We start from the raw sequence: 18,033 nt of genomic DNA, 5'->3' as shown, positions 1-18,033 counted from the left end.
GACTAACACTGAAAAACACAATTCATACGTTAAAAGTTTGATGAGCAAATTTATATGGGATTATCATCCAGATCCCTTTATTTAAGTAGTGTACGGCTACTGGAATTTCGACCCCCAATTCTTTAGCTATTTACACCAAAGTACACCATTTATTGACTTAGGTTTTACTTCTCTATCTGAACTACGTCTTGTTGCTGATACTAGGGGTTGATGGATATAAACTGATATACAGGTGTAATAATTCAGATTTTTTCAGTCTTGGTGTTTATCTTTTGTTTCATTTAGCCCAACCGACAACCAGCAAAGCTCAACCTCCTGACCTGTCAGGTGAAGCCCAATTTGGAGGATAAAAAATGCTTTGACCTCATCTCACGTATGTGCTGCCATTTTGATTTATTTCCTCAGTTTGTGCGTGTGAATTCTGTGCTGTCCATCACTCCATAATGTTGATTGGTATAAATGTTTAGTATTGGCTTACCAGCCTTTTATAAATGTTGTCTTTATAGCTCGAAGTTTTTAAATTCACAAATACTTCTATAATTCTATCACCACAGATTGTTGATTTCAGTACACCATCTGCTGTACGTGTCTGCTGTCACGAGATCCCCACTGAACAAAATTGCAATCGCAACACAATCTCCCCTGACAGCTGGCAAATAACTATTAAGAACAACTTTAGACTCTTAAGATAACATCACTTTCTGACATTAGAGGGTGTACTTAGAACTATACTTCCATGGTACTTTCATGGCACAATGTCTTGGGTGAGGGCAAGAAGGCAAAAGGAATAGAGGAAAAATAATTGGTGGAAATATAAAAATCAGATCTCAAGAAAGTAAACTGTTAAGTAGAAACTTGCCTTGTAGCAGGTGATGGAAACTGATAAAACAATCTCACTGAATAATCTGTAAATAAATGTGGAAGCCTATAAAACATAAGATGGAAGGGAGGATCAACTCCGAGGACAGAATATTCATAGGCTTGCTATTTGGGGACATAAATTTGGGTCAAATATCACATTTGTTGAAGTGTAACCTATTTTTAAGAGAAACATTCTAACACAAATTGAACTTGAAGTTGTCTTGCCTTTCATTACAGAGTTTACTTCATGTAGGTCAGTAGTATATTTATTTCTCAAAGGTAAGCCAGCCATAGAATTCTGGAGTGACTGAGCCATGAATTACTGTCTGTCTCAGGAGGGAAAGTACAATTCATGCCATTTCTCAAATGATTGCTGTTAACAGTCAATATTTTTTTCAGTGTAATGTGATAGTTTTGTTTAAACAACTTTTATTTTCATACGAAGGACCAGATGAATGTTTGTAACTACGTCTGGTATTTTGTAGTTTTAAGACAATGACTTCTAAAATAAAAGATGGCAATGATTGGTACAATATATTTTATTGTGTTTCAGATAATCGCACATATCACTTTCTGGCAGAGGATGAACAGGATTGCATGGCGTGAGTAGAAAGTGGTCTAATTATGGATGGTTGAGCGTAGATAATGAAATACTTGGGAAAATTTCAGAGCTGTTGCGTATTCCAATTCAAATAATGTCATACTGTGAGAGCCAAGTTTGGATTTACACAATCATCTAACCCCGAGAGTGTGTTTATAGCACTCAGCGCTTTCCCAAATATAGCCTGCAGTTTACTTTGATTTTTTTTTGGAAATAGTAATTGCAGTACAAAGACTAATTTCCGCAAACCAATTACTGGCCTTGGTGAGATCAGATCACTGAGCACAGAATGGGAATAGATCCTACCTGCAACCTACTGGTCAGCACTAAATGGTGACTTCAATCACTGTTGTATCTACTGTCATAATTGTTTGCATTTTATATCCAGGTGGATATCAGTTCTAACTAATTGCAAGCAGGAAGCTCTAAACATGGCTTTCCATGCAGAGCACAGTGGTGGAGAGAACAGCATTGAAGACCTAACTAAAGCAATCATTGACGATGTCCAACACATGCCTGGAAACAGCGATTGCTGTGACTGTGGAGCAGCAGGTGAGAAGATTGCAGTGAGAAAGTGAAGTTGAGTCATACTGCTTTAGTTTGTGTGTTTTGCATTGGTGTTTGTGCAAAAGGGTACAGAGCTTGTTAAACAGTGAACGTGCACTGGTGTGGTAAAGGATTCTCTTAACAGATTTTAATTTAGGTAGAGTGCTTGGGGCCATGGAACAATATTGTGTGTAATCTGTATCTCAATCAAATTTAAATGTTTTTTTGGAGATCACTGTTTTATTTCTTCCGCTACAACAAGCACAGAAGCATTCAAAAGTTACTGTCAACTTTTCCTGCCCCTGTATGATGCAACAAGCAATTCTGTCTATTGCTTTATTCCCTGTTTTATTGTGTCATAGTGAATGCAAAAAAATTTCAAAAGCTGATGAAAGACATCAAATATCACTGCATACACTTTCTTTACAGGACCAACTTGGATTTCTACCAATTTAGGAATTCTGATATGTATAGAATGTTCTGGGATTCACCGGGAGCTGGGAGTGCATTACTCCCGAATCCAGTCCCTCTCACTGGACAAACTTGGAACTTCTGACCTCTTGGTAAGATTTTTTGTAATTACAACCATCCTGTTAAATCACTGTTATGGGATCTTTATGGAATCTCACCATGTTATAACAGGGCTCCACTGCACGTACACATGCTATGGTGAGAAATGTCGCCTTTCAAATCAAATTTGTTGCGATAATTATCATTCTACTATTTTAGTGAATGAAGTGCTGTATCTTAATTCAAAACCCAAAGTAAATCTATGGTAGGTTTTATATCCTTAAAAATAGCTGATCCTTAGCCGCAATGCAACATTCCTGCCTTTCACCCAAGCATAATAGGCAACTACAATCTTTCCATACTTTAGTGGAATATGTTGGAATGTTCTATTTTCCTTTGTTTTGGTATAAATTGGCTATAATTTTTTCTATCCTTTAAATAATTTTAGGGAAATACAAATTATGTGGGATTTCCCCTTAAATCCTCAAAGGGCTAATGTGCAAATCCAATCCGAACTTTAGGATAATTTGACAGTGTGTCTTCTCTGGTTCTTATGAAAGAACACCTGGATTTCATCTTAAAGATTGTTGATGTGAGAAATGTGGTGCTGTGTGAATAAATTTCTGTAGCAAGGAATTTGGGAGTACAGCTTTAACCTGCCTCAGATCAGTTTATGCAGGGTTTGTGTTAATGAATTTGTGACCTTAATAATAATAATAATAATATTCCTTGCATTTGAATGTGTGACCTTTGTGTTTATTTTCCAGCTGGCAAAGAATGTTGGAAATTCTGGATTTAATGAATTTATGGAAGCAAATCTCCCAAATTTATCATTAAAACCAAGTACAGACAGCGCCATGTGAGTAGTAAATAAGAAACACAAACATCGATATTCATTTACAGATTACACATGTTCATGTTTACACATCACCCTTACCTTGTATTTATTTCAAGAGAAAAGAAGTAAATGTAACAAAACATTAAATATTGAGGGTAAAAATGCTGTTTGTACTTTCCTTCAACTTAAATGTTCTTCCTTCCCCTTTGCCTACAACCACATAATGCATCTTTCTCTGGCTGAAAGAGATGGCTAACGGCATACTCTGCACCGGCCTCCAGTAGTGCATGGAGCTCCCGATTTTTCTTTCCTGCCCTGTGATAAACTCCTTGATATCTGGAACTGGATGAGTCCACTCCTGTAAAACCTATTATCCTATATGTATGATACTGTATTTATTTGTTTTGTGCTGAACAATAATTAGGTTTATTTTTCACTGAAGGGGATACAGCCTGACCAAGCATCTGTGCAATGCCATTACACAGGTCCAGTCATGCCTTTTCAATATCAATGTCAATGAAATTTGGATATTTGTCCTCCGTTCTCATTTCAACAGATCTTTACCCCAATCTAAATTCATCTTAATCTATGTTTTAAAGGAATGTAAGGAAAGATTACATTGTCGCAAAATATGTGGATCGTCTATACGTGAAACAGATAAGTGGCACGCCTGCGTCAAAGTTGAATGATTTGTACTATGCTGTGAAATGCAAGGATATATTTGCACTGATTCAGATCTATGCAGAAAAGGTCAATCTTAGTGAATCACTGCCATCATTTCTCCAGGTAAGGATGACGCTGACCAGGTAAAATGGGCTGTGTTTGAATGCTCCTTTGGAATATGACGTGTACTGTTTCATTTTTCTAAAATAATTTAAAATTCAAAATGCTGTATATACAAAAAAATCTACTTGGTGAATATTCTATTAAATATGTTAATTATTTTTACGCTGTGTCATTAGTTAACTGTTATGCAAGTGTTTGACTGTATAATCATTGTTTGCCAAATCCAGTAGTCAAGAATCCCTTAGATATCTTATTCTGCAGTTGAATTTTAAGGAGCAACCTCCATATCAGTGATTTAGATATAGATTTAGTGACCTAAATCACTCATCTTGACCAACAAAATTAATTTTCTTGATTGAATATTTCTTGATTTATCCCATTAATCAAGAAATATTCAATCGAGGAAAAACTGATCACTACTGATCGAATACGGACTCGCCAGGCTCATGTGCATGTACTACTTGACGGACCCATGCGAGGTCACAGGTTGGTCACCATTGCTCTAAATTAACTGTGACCCTATTGTGTCTGCAATGCTGATTGTGGGTGGGACTTGTTGAGCAGAGAGAGAGAGTTATTACCTGACCTGGGAGTGCTTAATTCTGACACTGGATGCCTGAAATGAAAATGCTATAATTTTCATAACATGTCCCTTGACGAGCACAAAAATATAATCAAACGAATCCAGAGGCGAAAAACAATGACATTATTGTAATGATGTTCACTGATTGTGTTTTAAACCCTTGTCTGTGTATGCTTAATTTATAGGAACCAGGAGAGACTGCTCTTCATCTTGCTGTACAGCTAGCCGATCGGACCTCCTTACACATTGTGGACTTTCTTGTGCACAACTGGTAAATTACATTTGCACATCTACCTATTTGTGATAAATCATCATTGTAGGAAATATATTACTAACACCAATATATTACTAACATCCACTGTCAACTACAAAAGAAAATCCGTTCTCTAATGAAGAGCTTTGGGTTGTCCGCCTGACATGAAAGGCGTTATACAAGTGTAATTTGTTATTGTTGTTGTTGAAGAACAGAAATTGCAGTTGGGGATAGAGCTAAATTATTGACTTACAGATAGATCTCTTTTAGTTGAACAGAAGTATATTGCAGTGTCATAAGTTTTACCTTGGGATGTTCCCCTGATGTGAAAGGCGCTATCCAAATGTAATTTGTTATTGTTGTTGTACCCATTTTTACTGGGAAGTTCTGGAGATGCTATTTTGTATAGCATCCTAGCAATCCCTTCGGATTGTATCCTGAATTAAGATTATCTACTAGAATCAGCAATTTTGTCGCTACTAGAATTGTGATGCTTGTTTGGAAAGGGAAGGGGGAAAATAGTGGCTATTTTGGCGAAGATATAAACCCTCTTCAGAAGATTATGTCATTAGGAACGGTGAGAGACAGCATGATAGTAACTGCTTAGAACAACCTGCACTAGACTCCTCCAAGTATCAGAAATAATAATAATCTTTACATTTGATATAGCATCTTATCAAGTCTTCGAGACGTCTCAAAACATTTCACAGGATATACTGTGAATCGACCATATATTTTGTGGGCAAATATTCAGTCTAACGATATTGAGAAGATGTTACATTTTTTTTTACAAGAATTGCGAATAAGATTATAAGAAAGAACCAAAACTGCAATATCTTTATATCCACTCAATTTTTCATATATAATAAGAAGCAAGCAGTTAGAGGTTTTTGCTTCTTTTTCATCAATTGTTTCAATGAAAACTGAAGTGGGGAAACAACTTCAACTTTTTCTGAAGGAATGAATTAAAGAAGTCTTGATCACAGTCAATTGAGCTAAGAGTATTATGAAGTAGAGCATTTGTGCTTTACTTTCCAAAATATACAATAAATTCATTTTACTGTGAAGCCCTTTGAGACATCTCAAAATCAAATGCAAGGATTATTATTATTAAAAATCATTCATTTTAGTGAGCTCTTTGTCTTGGGACAATGAGCACGGAATATTTGAGGAATTTTCTTTTTGTCTTCTAGTGGAAATCTCATGAAGCAGACAGTGAAAGGAAACACAGCTGTTCACTATTCCTGTTTGTTCAATAAAACAGAATGTCTCAAATTGCTTCTGAGAGCCAAGGCCAATGCCAGTATCCGTAAGTACTTCATAGTTTGAGTGCAATTTGTTTTAGCATTCTGAGAAGTGCATTTGTATTGTTGTAATATATGACTTTTGATGAGTGTCTCTTAAGCAGTCAGAAGTCAGGAGTTTGTTTCAAAATGATAAGAGTATACATGGGTCAGATGTAAGCAGGCGATTTGACTTTTTCCGCAGAGCATGTCTCTCTCCAGGAGAGAGTGCGCATTCCATTCCAACAATCTATCTCTGAGATTTGTGGGTGGGATGCATAGAAATCTCAATTTGGTTTGGATACGCTTAAGCATGGTAATGGGTTTCCACACGTGTCAGACCAAATTTTGTTTTAAAAAATGTCTCAAGCTTCTCATTATTATCGTTAAAGGGGAAATCTTTCCAACTGCTTACTCTTAACACTTGCACTATTCTGATCATTAATCAGTGCCCTGTTTATATTGTTGACTACTTGAAAACTGATTGAACAGAACCAGTTCTGAACTGGTTTCTGAGTGCTGGGATTCTGCCATTTTTATGTTGCGAGGTAGAATCCAAAGTCCCAGCGGGAAATGGAATTAAAACCTGCCCTTTCACAGTTTACAATTTACAAATTGTAATTTAGGCCAGAATGTTTTTTCAGTCTATGGGTGTCTGAACAGAGTGATGCCATCACATAAAATGCACTCACTCTGTAACATGATCTCTGTTGTACACCCTTTTATTCACTTTTTTAATGTTTGATCCTGTACCAGCCAATGAAGATGGAGAGACTGCCATGGACATTGCTCGGAGACTGAAAAACCACAACTGTGAAGAGCTGGTATGAAGTAGACCAAGCTTTTACTACATATAACGGAGATTAATATTCTTTGCCCTGCCCCAGCTTGTCAATTCAAGTCAAAGTTGACAAAGAAATTAACATTAATAACATTAACATAATGAGAATGATTCTCTGGGATTTTAAAAATAATTTCTTTGATTGAATTGCTCAGTTGGTGAACGCACTCCAGGATGTGTTCTGAGACATGGGGACAGGGAGGAGCCAGTTTCAATCCAGTTACCCACTTGGGCAGAGAGTGGGTGCAGATGTTAAAATAGAGGAAATAAATGTGCACTGATGCCCATTGTGCCTGTGCCAGTATATAAGCGGTTGTTAGTCGATTGGTGACTTGCTTTTCTGGGAGGAATTTTTAAAAAATATAATATAATTCGGTCACTCAATTCACGACTGTTTGTGGGACAGTGCTGTGCACAGTTGGCTGCTGTATTTCGCCCACAAAATATACAGTCAATTCACTTTGAGATGATAAAGCGCAATATCAAATGCAAGGATTATTATATGATGTATAAAGACTGAATAAGGTTCAGCTGTCAGCTAGTTTATCATTCACTAACCAGGCCGATATGAATGAGGAATAGATGTTTGAACATGAAAAAAAAATTCTTATTGGCACCATAAATCAGCGTCAATCAGCAACACTGCCTTCTGGAGGGGTAAGATGAGAAGAAAATCAGGATAAATTGAAACAAGAATAATTAAGTGAAGAATCTTACCTTCTTTGAGTCTTTTATATCCTTGAGTTTACCATGTCCTAACACTTGTCACATTACCACGCAGTAATTTATTGCTTCATTTTAATCTTGTGCTGTTTGTATTAAAGCTATCTCAGGCAAAATTGAACCAATTTAATTTGCACATGCACGTGGAGTATGAATGGCGACTACGGCAAGATGACCTATTTGAGAGTGACGATGATCTAGATGAAAAGGTGAGTTCTTTTGGTTTGTATAGCTATTTTGATTTGGCTCCACCGCTTCATGTTTTGCTCTTTGACTGCAGCTTTGCTTATTTCTCTCCGAACACTTTCTCCCATCCTGCTCAATCTCCCACTCTCTTTCTGCAGTTGAAATGGGGAAATATTCTCCTCTGTAAATCGTGAGGAAAAGTATGATAAGACTGAAATTTTATTTGTAGTATCCTTAGCAGGCGTAGTTTTCAATGATGAGCAGCAAAAAATGTTTTAGTATCCAAATTGGTTGGTCCGAGGGCTCTAATATGTGGCGATATCTAATGGGAGCATTGGAAGCTGGGAGTACTGTGTGTCTAGTTAGCAAGGGCCCACAGTACACCCACACTGTAAGTGAAGCAGGCCTCTACAAGGGGTACTGATTTGGTTCAAAAAAAAATAATGTAAACATTGCATTCTTTTTGTTCCAATAGCTGGGACCTGTTAAGAAAGAGCGGACCCCTCGGCCTTACAGCTGCTATCAGGCTGTCAGCACACCATCTGTGGGCCGGGACAAGGCCATCAGCAGAGAGATGGCCTACTTGTCACAAGAGCGCAGACATGACCTGTTCAACCAGTCACGAAGTATGGACTCTCAAGTATTCTCTCCTTCATCCGATGGTCCACCGCCTCCTCCTAGAATCCCAATCCGAGGTTCGAATATAGTCGATTGGAGGATCGATTATCCTTTTAAAATAAATAAATAATAATAATAATTTGGTCACTTCATTCCTGACTGTTTGTGGGACACTGCTGGATGAAATTGTCTGCGTGTTTTGCCCACAAGATATACAGCCAATTCACCTACAGTATATTCTGTGAAGTGCTTGAGATGTCTCAACAACAACAACTTTCATTTATATAGCGCCTTCCACGCTAGGCGGAGTCCCAGAGCGCTTAAGAATTATGGAGCCTGATGCCAAGCCAGGGGGAGGGGGAAGGGGACCATAGGCATGGTCGAAGAGGAAGGTCCTCAGGTGAAAACTAAAAATGGGGAAAGGGGGCATGGCGAAGGGATTGAGGGAGGGAGTTCCATAGCTTGGGAGTATAGTAGCTGAAGCATGGCTGCCAATGATGGAGCGGAGGATTCAAGGGACAAGGAAGTGGCCGGAACCAGTAGAGTGGAGGCAGCGGGAAGTGTTGTGAGGAGAGAGGAGGTTGGAGAGATAAAGGGGTGCCTTTGTACACAATAGTTCTATTGAATCTTAAATATCAGCTACTGAACTCAGAATAATGGAATATTCAGTGACTTACTTAGTTACGTTATGGAGTCGAGGTGAAAGTGTTGCAATTCTAATAAACGTAATAAAAATCTAAATCCTGTACTGAGATTAATTCAAATGGTACTTGCCATGTTGCTGTTTCAGCCCCAAGTGTCCCACCTCCTCCGCCACCTCCACCTGTGCCTCTTGCTGCTGTCAGTTTTGCCGCTTCGCCCTCTATCAGTCTATCACCTAAGAAGCAGCCACCCCCGCCACCCCTGATAACCAAACACAAGCGGACCTTGTCAGAACCCACACCTGCTGTACCTCACAGTCCTCGGAACCGCAAGCAAATCTCATTTGGTATGTTTCTTGGAACTGGTAGGTAGCTAATTTTTATATTTTCTATTTTTTCCCCGCCGTTTCATTTCCTCTCCTGAAGGCAGTGAATCTGATATAGTCTCATAGGCTTTGGCAACGCATTGATGCATTGTACAAGTAACAATTCTTCCATTTGTGAACTTTTATAACTGATTTATCAATAATTTCTGAGCTTCAGTAACAGTTTAAGAACTGACATATATTCCTCATCTCAGCAGGGAAGAGGGCCATTCAGCCCCTATTTGGGAGCGATACCAAAACAACAAATCATTTCTCATCAATAGAGCTTGACTGAATTGTGGCTTTAAATATACCACAATATGTGTGAACCTCCCCAAGCCTCAGCAGCTGGCATTTTATTCACTTTTGGATTAGATAAGATTTAATTGGGATAAGTAATTGCTGTGTTTCAAACTTCTTGATGAATACAATGCTGCTGGTGACCTGTTTGGTATCACCTCCACAGTAGAAAGTTATTAACTAACCAAAGGTCAAGTAATTTCTGAACCAATATTAAAATGAATGACTCCTACCTTTTAAGTTTCCTATAACACTTACAATGTGACATTTCCCTGCAAACAGATGCTTTGCTCAGATCTGTCACTCTGAGGCCAGGTGTGCAAGGAGTTGTGCAAGAAGCAGCCTGAGGGTCTATTCTTCCTCCCTTCATGTTGGGAACTGTTGGACTTCAGTTCAATACCTTTTGTGGCTGTCTAACTCACATTCGACATTCCACGAGGATAATCCCAGGAACAAACGCAGACCCTCTGTGATGCAGCATGTAAAAACAATCTTGTTTTGCGGCTCCACATGTTTGGGATTTGCAATTTTGAAATCTAAATTGTGTGTATAAAATCCATAAAGTCTAAACCTGTTAATTTCCCAAAGCTGCTTGTTTAACATTTAGATTCTACGCCACCATCCAGTCCCCCTGCTACCGTGCTGGACATATCTTCACCAAGATCAAGGTCAGATACTCACTGAATTTTCCCTGATTTTGCTACTCTATCTTCAAACATATTTTGTTTACTTTCAAAATTCATCGAAGCAATAAATTTGCACCCAGCTGCTACCCTTGACTGGATTGTTTTTCCACAATGTTTTTGCAGGGTGTTTTATTGGGTGTTTCGTCCACAAAGTATACAGTCAATACAGTATATTCTGTGAAGCGCTTTGAGACATCTCAACAACGTGATAAGGCGCTATATCAAATGCAAGGATTATTACAACAACAACGACCATTTACATAGCGCCCTCCACACAGGGTAGCGTCTCAGAGTGCTTAACAGTGGCGAAGCCTGACTGAGCCGGTGGGGGGTGTGGAGGAGAGGTGACCGTAAGCGCAGTCAAAAAGAAAGTTTTTCAGGCGGGCTTGGAAAAAGGGGAGAGAGGGGGCAAGGCAGAGGGATTGAGGGAGAGTGTTCCACAGTTTGGTGGCGGATGGCTGAAACCCCCAATGAGGGAGTGGAGGGTGCGAGGAGGCTGGTGCCAGTCGAGCGGAAGCGCCGGGTAGTGGATTGGGGAGTGAGGAGTTCGGAGAAGCAGGGAGGGAAGGGATTTGAACACGACTGTGAGGATCTTGAAGTCGATCCATTTGGTGGGAAGCCAGTGAGCCTGGGCCAGAACTGGTGCGATGTGGGTATGGAGTTTGGTCTGGGTAAGTATGCGGGCGGCAGAGTTCTGAACGAGTTGGATTTTTTGAATAGTGGAGCTGGGGAGATCGCCGAGGAGTGCGTTTGAGTAATCCAGGCGGGAGGTGACAAGTGCATGCACGAGGGTTTTGGCTGCATTTGGGGTAAGGTATGGTCGGAGGTGGGCAATGTGACAGAGGTGGAGGAAGTCGTTCCTGATCAGGGATCGGATGGGGGGGAGGAAGGACAGCTGGGAGTCGAACCGGACACCTAGATTGCACACTGGTTCGGTGCGTCTGAGGGAGAGCCCAGGGAGGTTGAGGAGCTTAGGTCCGCAGGAGTGAAGACTTTGACGGGAGCCAAAGAGTATGGCTTCTGTCTTGTCCACATTCAGCTGCAGGAGGTTTGCACTCATCCAGGCCCTGATGTCTGCCAGACAAGCTGATAGAACATCAGCGGATGGCCTCCTAACCCCCTACCATCCTGCTCGCTCTTGGTCCCTCCGGTAAGCGGGCTCTGGTCTGCTTCACTTCCCCTGCCTCACCTGCCCCACCATTGGTGGGGGCCCTTCTGCCACTCTGCCCCCACACTCTGGAACTCCATCCCGCAGTCCCTCCACCTCGCCCTCTCCCTTGCCTCCTTCAAGACCTGTCTCCCGACGTGAAAGGCGTTATATAAATGTAATTTTGTTGTTGTTGTTGATTCCTCAGTTTTGTTCTGTCCTTGGAGAGATTTTTATTCTCCAGTCCAATATGGTAATAGAAAATATTTCCTCTTTATTCCATCTAATTATTTATGTTTTGGCCTTCAGTTTAGGGTCTCCAAAAACAATATCACCTGGTCTCCAATCTCTTCCAGAGCAACCAGAAACGGGTAAGAATAACACTGCAGTTCTTTGCGTCTGGCCATACCTCCAGCAGGCTTCAAATATACGTTCCACACATATAACGTTTGTGTCAAATATATTGTACAATGTTATCTTAATTTTTTTTGTATTCCCTTCGTAGCTGCCTCAATTGGGTCAACTCTACCAATCGAGCTGAAATGATGGGACAAACCAATCTTTTCAATAATTGTAGCTAGAGTTATACAGAAGCATACCATTTTTTTTTACAGTAAATATACTCAAGTCCAGTGCTTTGCTGGAGTAAAATGAAAATACTGTTTGAGAGAGAGCTACTGGCACGCAAAGTATAATCCTACAATTTGGGATCTGGTGTATCAAAAAATCTTGGCATGGTACTCATGCCAAAATTTGGTTACAATGATTGTATGAAACTACTCATTGACAAGTCAATTATACACTGTAGTATTTTTATAACCCTTACTGCGAGGTTAGATCCACTGCGATTTTGTTTAGAAGTCATCTGGCAACTCATTGCTGACAATGATGTTTTAATCTGACCCCTTGGCCTGATTACTTGAACAAAATTGGATATTTAACACATTTTTGCCAGCACCATAAATCGGCCACAATTTGGATTGTAGAAGTCAGACATTATTACATCTGGTATTAATTTATAAGACCATTTTTTAAAAAAAACTGTTGTGGAAGATTCTTAAATTTATTCTTAATTTGGAAGCCGTTTTTCACAATTCTTAAAGAAAAACACCTTTCAAATTAAGACTATTTTTTAAAAATCCAGATCTCCTAGGCTGATGGAATTTAGGGAATTTCCAATCTGTCCAGTTCACTGGCATCCAGGATTCATGGCAGTGGGGTCTAACTTGTATGATTGCTTAAAAAAAGCTAAACAGTAACAAAAATAGAACTGTGTAAAGTAATCCCCATTACACTTAACCTATCAAAGAAAGTAATCTAGCAAAAGGCAAAATACAGCAGATGCTGGAAACAGAAGTCGCTGGGAACACTCAGCATATCAGGCAGCATTTATGGAGAGAGGAGAATACATTTTCCTCTCTCCATAGATGCAGTCTAACCTGCTGAGTGTTCCCAGCGACTTCTGTTTTTATTACAGAAAGTAATTTGTTGCTTGTGTTTTTTTTTAATGCCATAAATGTAATGTGACTGAATCCATTATGTTCCAGAATTACAGAAGGATATCTATAGTTTACCCCAAAAATTCCATCATCCCAGAGAGATCGGCCAAAGGTCCCCAAGGCATACCTCTTCAAGATCCTTCTTTACAGAGCCAAATAATGATACATATGCTGTGCCTGGAAACCCGGTCCCACTTCCCCGTAAAATGACTGCGGTAAGGAAAAACAACCTGATTTTGAAAATGCCTAGATACTCTATTATATGGTTGAATAAAAATCAAAATTTTGGTAGCCTTGCCAATAGTCAGTAATTCCCATTAGATATTTTGGATTGACATTAAAGCCACAGAACAAGCAAGGAAGAATTCTGTGGAGAGACTCCAGCCTGTCAACAGATGGAGTCAGAACTAAAAGTGAAATCCTATAAAATCAAAATGCTTAATTATCAGCAGACAACATGCAGAACCCAAATATCTCATCTCTCACGCCAGTATCTCTCACGAGCAGCTGTGTACATCATATCTGTTCCTCCCAGCTGTTCTCAATGATGGAGACCTTGACAAATGTGATTATGTGTTTGAGAGATGGCATCAACCCCAATTAAACTTTGGAAACACCAATTAAAATTGTAAAGACCACTGGAGTCTTTCTCTGATCTCAAAATGTGGCTGAGGGAGTTTAAGTTTTGGCACATTTTCAAGATGAACTATTTTGCAAACTTGTACAGCAGAATCCAGTAGTTTGTGATACTATATTCAGCAAACCAAAATGGCTGCTATCCAAATTGTTCTGAGTTAGCTGAGTTCAATTGACCAATTTGCCCCATTACTAAGGTAGAGAAACTACCATTCTAGCTGTAATATCAACCTTCCCAGCCCCCCCTGCTTCCAGTTAAATTGCCTTACAGCTTGTGTTGTAAGTCTTATAACTTATGTTTCTAGTATTGGGACTATGTTGATTCCAGGGATGCCTGGTAAAGTATCTTCTCAATTCCTCTCTTTCGTTGTGGTACACTACCATTCTACCTGGATGATTTTTTTGCTCTTTTCCAAATTCTATGTGGATGATGGTGAATCAACACTATTATAGAGGGGGAAAGAGCGAGCTAATTCATTAGTGCAGGTACTAATCCTAATAATGAACCTATTTTCAGATCAAGCCCAAAATTCGCAGGGGAAGAGCCATTTACAATTGCACAGCAGATCATGCTGATGAGCTGACCTTCTCAGAAGGAGAAGTGATAGTGGTAACTGAAGAAGATGACCATGACTGGTGGGTATGTATCTATCCAATGCGTCTCATGCCAAACAAAGCATGTCAACATGCTTCCATTTTAAAATGTTTCAATTTGGCTGCTGCACTTGAGGCTTTGATTGAGTCATGATTCCTTCCCAGCTCTGAAATAGTTGCGGGCTAATGCAATCAATCCTCATTGACGGCTTTCCTTCTCTAGTCCTAGTTTAATAATAAGGCTGTGTACTCTAAACTTCTCCCCCACTCCACCCCCTTCATCCTCAAGCCAGATTATAAAAGATTTTTATAATTTCAATCTTGTGTTGTGAACCAGACACAGATACTGGTGGAAATGGAACTGGCTGTTATATACCCCCACCCATCAGCAGCTGAGGGTTCAACCACCGTACCCAAATCTCTTTATCTCACACGATCTCCAATATTCTAATAAATAAAGTTACCTCTTAGACTGTGCCTTCATCATGTGCCCCCCTTCTCCCTTCTGCCTACCTTGCTTGGTATTCTACGTAATCCCTGTAAAGAGTTTTGCAACATGAAAGGCTAAGTGCAAGTTGTTCTTGTTTCCAAAAATCAAAGTTTAAGCGTTATCTTCAAGCTAAAGAAACGGTAGATTACCATCAAAGTAATAATAATAATAATAATAATAATAATCCTTGCATTTGATATAGCGCTTTTCACGTCAGGAGGACGTCCCAAAGCGCTTCACAGAACACACTGTAAAGTGAATTGACTGTATATTTGTGGGCGAACGCGGCAGCCAATTGCGCACAGCAATGTCCCACAAACAGTCGTAGATTGAAAATGACCAATTTAATTATTGTTTTTGGTTTTTTGGAGGGATTATTATTAGGCGTGTGGAGTAAGGAAACTTGCCCAAGGTTTCGCACTGACTTTTTAATTGAATTCTATTGTGTACAATAGATCAAGATCTACTAGCTGCACTACTAGTAGTTTTATCATTTAAGGCAAGCAAAGCTTTTGCATGCTACCACATGCAAAACCTTTGCTTGCCTTAATGGAAGTTGCATTTCTTAGTCATGAAATTGACATGTTAAAATGACAGTTACTCATGACATCCACTCCAAAAAATCCACCTGCTGACTGTGCACAAATGCAGTTGTGTGACTCCGTTACAGCAAAAAAATTCAGTGTTCTCCCAAGACGTCAGAATATTAATCTGACTAAATAAATTATCATGTAGTAATCGTTTTTTTTCTCTCTGTCCTGACAGAACGGCTACATTGAAGGACAGCCTTGCAGAAAAGGACTTTTTCCAGCATCTTTTATCCACTTGCTAACAAGCTAATGGCCCCCCTTATTGATCTCCGGATGATTGAGGGAGAGGGTGGGGGGGGGCAAAGCTTTTTTGCTCTTTCTAAATTATTTACTCCTTGGAGCTCAAGATGTCTGTTATTTTCACTGGAAGCAATCATTGTGCAAAATCGTCTATTATGATTGTGAAGAGTGATTCCAGAGTCCATTCAAATGCCGAAGTATGTCTGCCAGTGAGGAGAACTGAGGAGCCAAACCAAAACCAAGAAGTGGTCAGTTCAGTGTACCTCCTCTTAACGGATCACCTATGGGAGCAAACCAGCCTGGTTCTTTGAGGCGGGTGGCTGTTTAATCAGTGTGACTGTCTTGCTGTAATTTGCTTGTATTTGTTTTTTTTAATCTCATTTCCAGCTAGTGATGTTATTTGGTTTATATCTTTGAGGATTTGCAATAGTTACCGGACACCACTGGGTGGGAACCAATAGAGAAGCATGCCTGGTGTGAGATGCTGGTGCTGGGCAATGGTCAGTACATGACGTTACTGAGTGGTTTCAATTACACAACGTACAAGACCACATCACGATGAGCCTTATGTACAAGTTAGTCAACTGTAACGGCACAAGTAGCATCCCGAGAGGCAAGGCAGATCATGGAAACAAATTGTGATAAAAATAATATATATATATATAAATGTGTAATCAAAGTATGTTCATGTTAAGCAATTTACCAAAACAATAATTAGTATCATTTACTCCAGCTTTAAAATACAATAGACTTGCAATGATCAAATCCTGTTTACCATACTGTGTGTGTGTGTGTACATGGGATAATGTGGATAATAATTTAAATTTACAAATAATTTAAACTTCCCCACACATCCAGGGATGGGGGAGCGGTGGTGGTGAGGGAAAGTGTTTGTGGTCCTATCTATCCTGGAAAAAACACGAGTAATGTTATTGGCTGGAGAAGATCTTTTAACATCAGCTTGGAGAATGAGCTGTGGATTCCCTTTGAAGATGGGATTAGTCTATTCTCAGTGAAACAATCAGGAAGTCCACAGCTCCCTGTGGAGTTTAACATAGTAACATCAGGAAAGGGATCTGGGAACAACTCCCACCTCTCCTGGTTGTATTTTCAAACAGATATACTGCAGTCTGTGATGGGTCAATCAGAAAAGTATCTGTCCAAAATTCTTGATTGCTGGCTCATGCAGTGTGCAGAATCAGCCCTCTTGAGTATGTGACAAGTGAATTGCACACTAAATCTCATTTGGAATAAAGTGAAAATTTGCAGTTCTTTTGGCACCCAAGTTGCGCAGGGTTACTGGTGTCTGTGAACAGGGTCACTGGTGTGACAAACCACATTAACTGGACTGTGTCACGGCCGAGTGAGCAGCTGTTAATTCTCATGAATTCAAGAAATTTGCTCCAAAGTTAGCAAGTTGCTATTCATTTTCAGTAGAAATTGGGACGGTTGGGGTTCCTGTGTCAAGCGAGACGCTTTGCATTGTCTGACTGATATCACTCAATATTTCTGAAACTGCAATGGAAATAGTTTTGGTCACACCAGAAGAAGACCACGTTTACTAGGGTACAATCAATTCACAGCTGTCTCCAAAATGCTTGCCTCAATCTCTGATGGAGAATGTTTTTATTAATCCATCTTTCACAATATAAAATTTACAATACATTATACCCGCAATTATTAACAAATTGAGCTGTGGCCTGAGGGACCAAACTTTTCACCTAAGATCAGCCTTGTGAGACCATTTTGTCTTTAAAATTTAAGATTGCACAAAATTGTGGAGCATTCTTTGTGTGTGCAGGTGGGTGTCGGAGCACTCTGGCAATTTATTTCGGGATTTTATTTTGCACCATTTTATCAAGGAAGGCTTTGTTCAATTTGTAAACGTCTATGATATTAAAGATGGTAATAAATGCCTATTGTGTGTAAGTAAAGATTATTGAAGGTTGTGTGATTAAGCTTCATTACTGTCCCCATTTTAAATAACTTGAGATTTACGGTAGTTGAAAGTATTTGGGTATTTCTGTAAGGTCGAATCACAATAAGTGTAAATTAGAAATTGCTTGCAACAATATAATATACTGGTTATTATAACTCTGGTTGTCTGATGAGAGTAATGGAAGCACTCAATCAGCAGTCAAAATCACCATAATCAAGCATGAAATAAAATGACAAAAATATCCAGGTTTCCACCATCTCCTCATGGTTTACCTGCA

General features: G+C 39.4%; 1 protein-coding gene across 3 annotated transcripts in view; it reads left to right on the top strand.

The window, feature by feature from the left end:
- Positions 1 to 17,746, top strand: part of unm_sa1614 (un-named sa1614) — a 48,331-nt gene extending 30,585 nt beyond the window's left edge. For 2 of the 3 annotated variants that reach the window (XM_042341829.1, XM_007909281.2), the window contains exons 12-28: positions 286 to 373; positions 1,415 to 1,463; positions 1,851 to 2,014; positions 2,438 to 2,571; positions 3,286 to 3,377; positions 3,956 to 4,142; positions 4,911 to 4,996; positions 6,172 to 6,287; positions 7,018 to 7,085; positions 7,927 to 8,034; positions 8,487 to 8,706; positions 9,420 to 9,635; positions 10,543 to 10,603; positions 12,078 to 12,139; positions 13,316 to 13,482; positions 14,421 to 14,543; positions 15,753 to 17,746. In XM_042341829.1, coding sequence (XP_042197763.1) covers positions 286 to 373; positions 1,415 to 1,463; positions 1,851 to 2,014; positions 2,438 to 2,571; positions 3,286 to 3,377; positions 3,956 to 4,142; positions 4,911 to 4,996; positions 6,172 to 6,287; positions 7,018 to 7,085; positions 7,927 to 8,034; positions 8,487 to 8,706; positions 9,420 to 9,635; positions 10,543 to 10,603; positions 12,078 to 12,139; positions 13,316 to 13,482; positions 14,421 to 14,543; positions 15,753 to 15,827 — 2,016 coding nt within the window. In that variant the 3' untranslated portion in view covers positions 15,828 to 17,746. The remainder of the gene's footprint in view (positions 1 to 285; positions 374 to 1,414; positions 1,464 to 1,850; positions 2,015 to 2,437; positions 2,572 to 3,285; positions 3,378 to 3,955; positions 4,143 to 4,910; positions 4,997 to 6,171; positions 6,288 to 7,017; positions 7,086 to 7,926; positions 8,035 to 8,486; positions 8,707 to 9,419; positions 9,636 to 10,542; positions 10,604 to 12,077; positions 12,140 to 13,315; positions 13,483 to 14,420; positions 14,544 to 15,752) is intronic. The other variant, XM_042341830.1, reaches the window with a different exon arrangement.
- Positions 17,747 to 18,033: the final 287 nt, after the last annotated feature.

The sequence above is a fragment of the Callorhinchus milii genome, unplaced genomic scaffold (assembly GCF_018977255.1).
Source record: "Callorhinchus milii isolate IMCB2004 unplaced genomic scaffold, IMCB_Cmil_1.0 Scaffold18, whole genome shotgun sequence".
Lineage (NCBI taxonomy): Eukaryota > Metazoa > Chordata > Chondrichthyes > Chimaeriformes > Callorhinchidae > Callorhinchus > Callorhinchus milii.
This window is presented reverse-complemented; position numbering and strand designations above follow the sequence as displayed.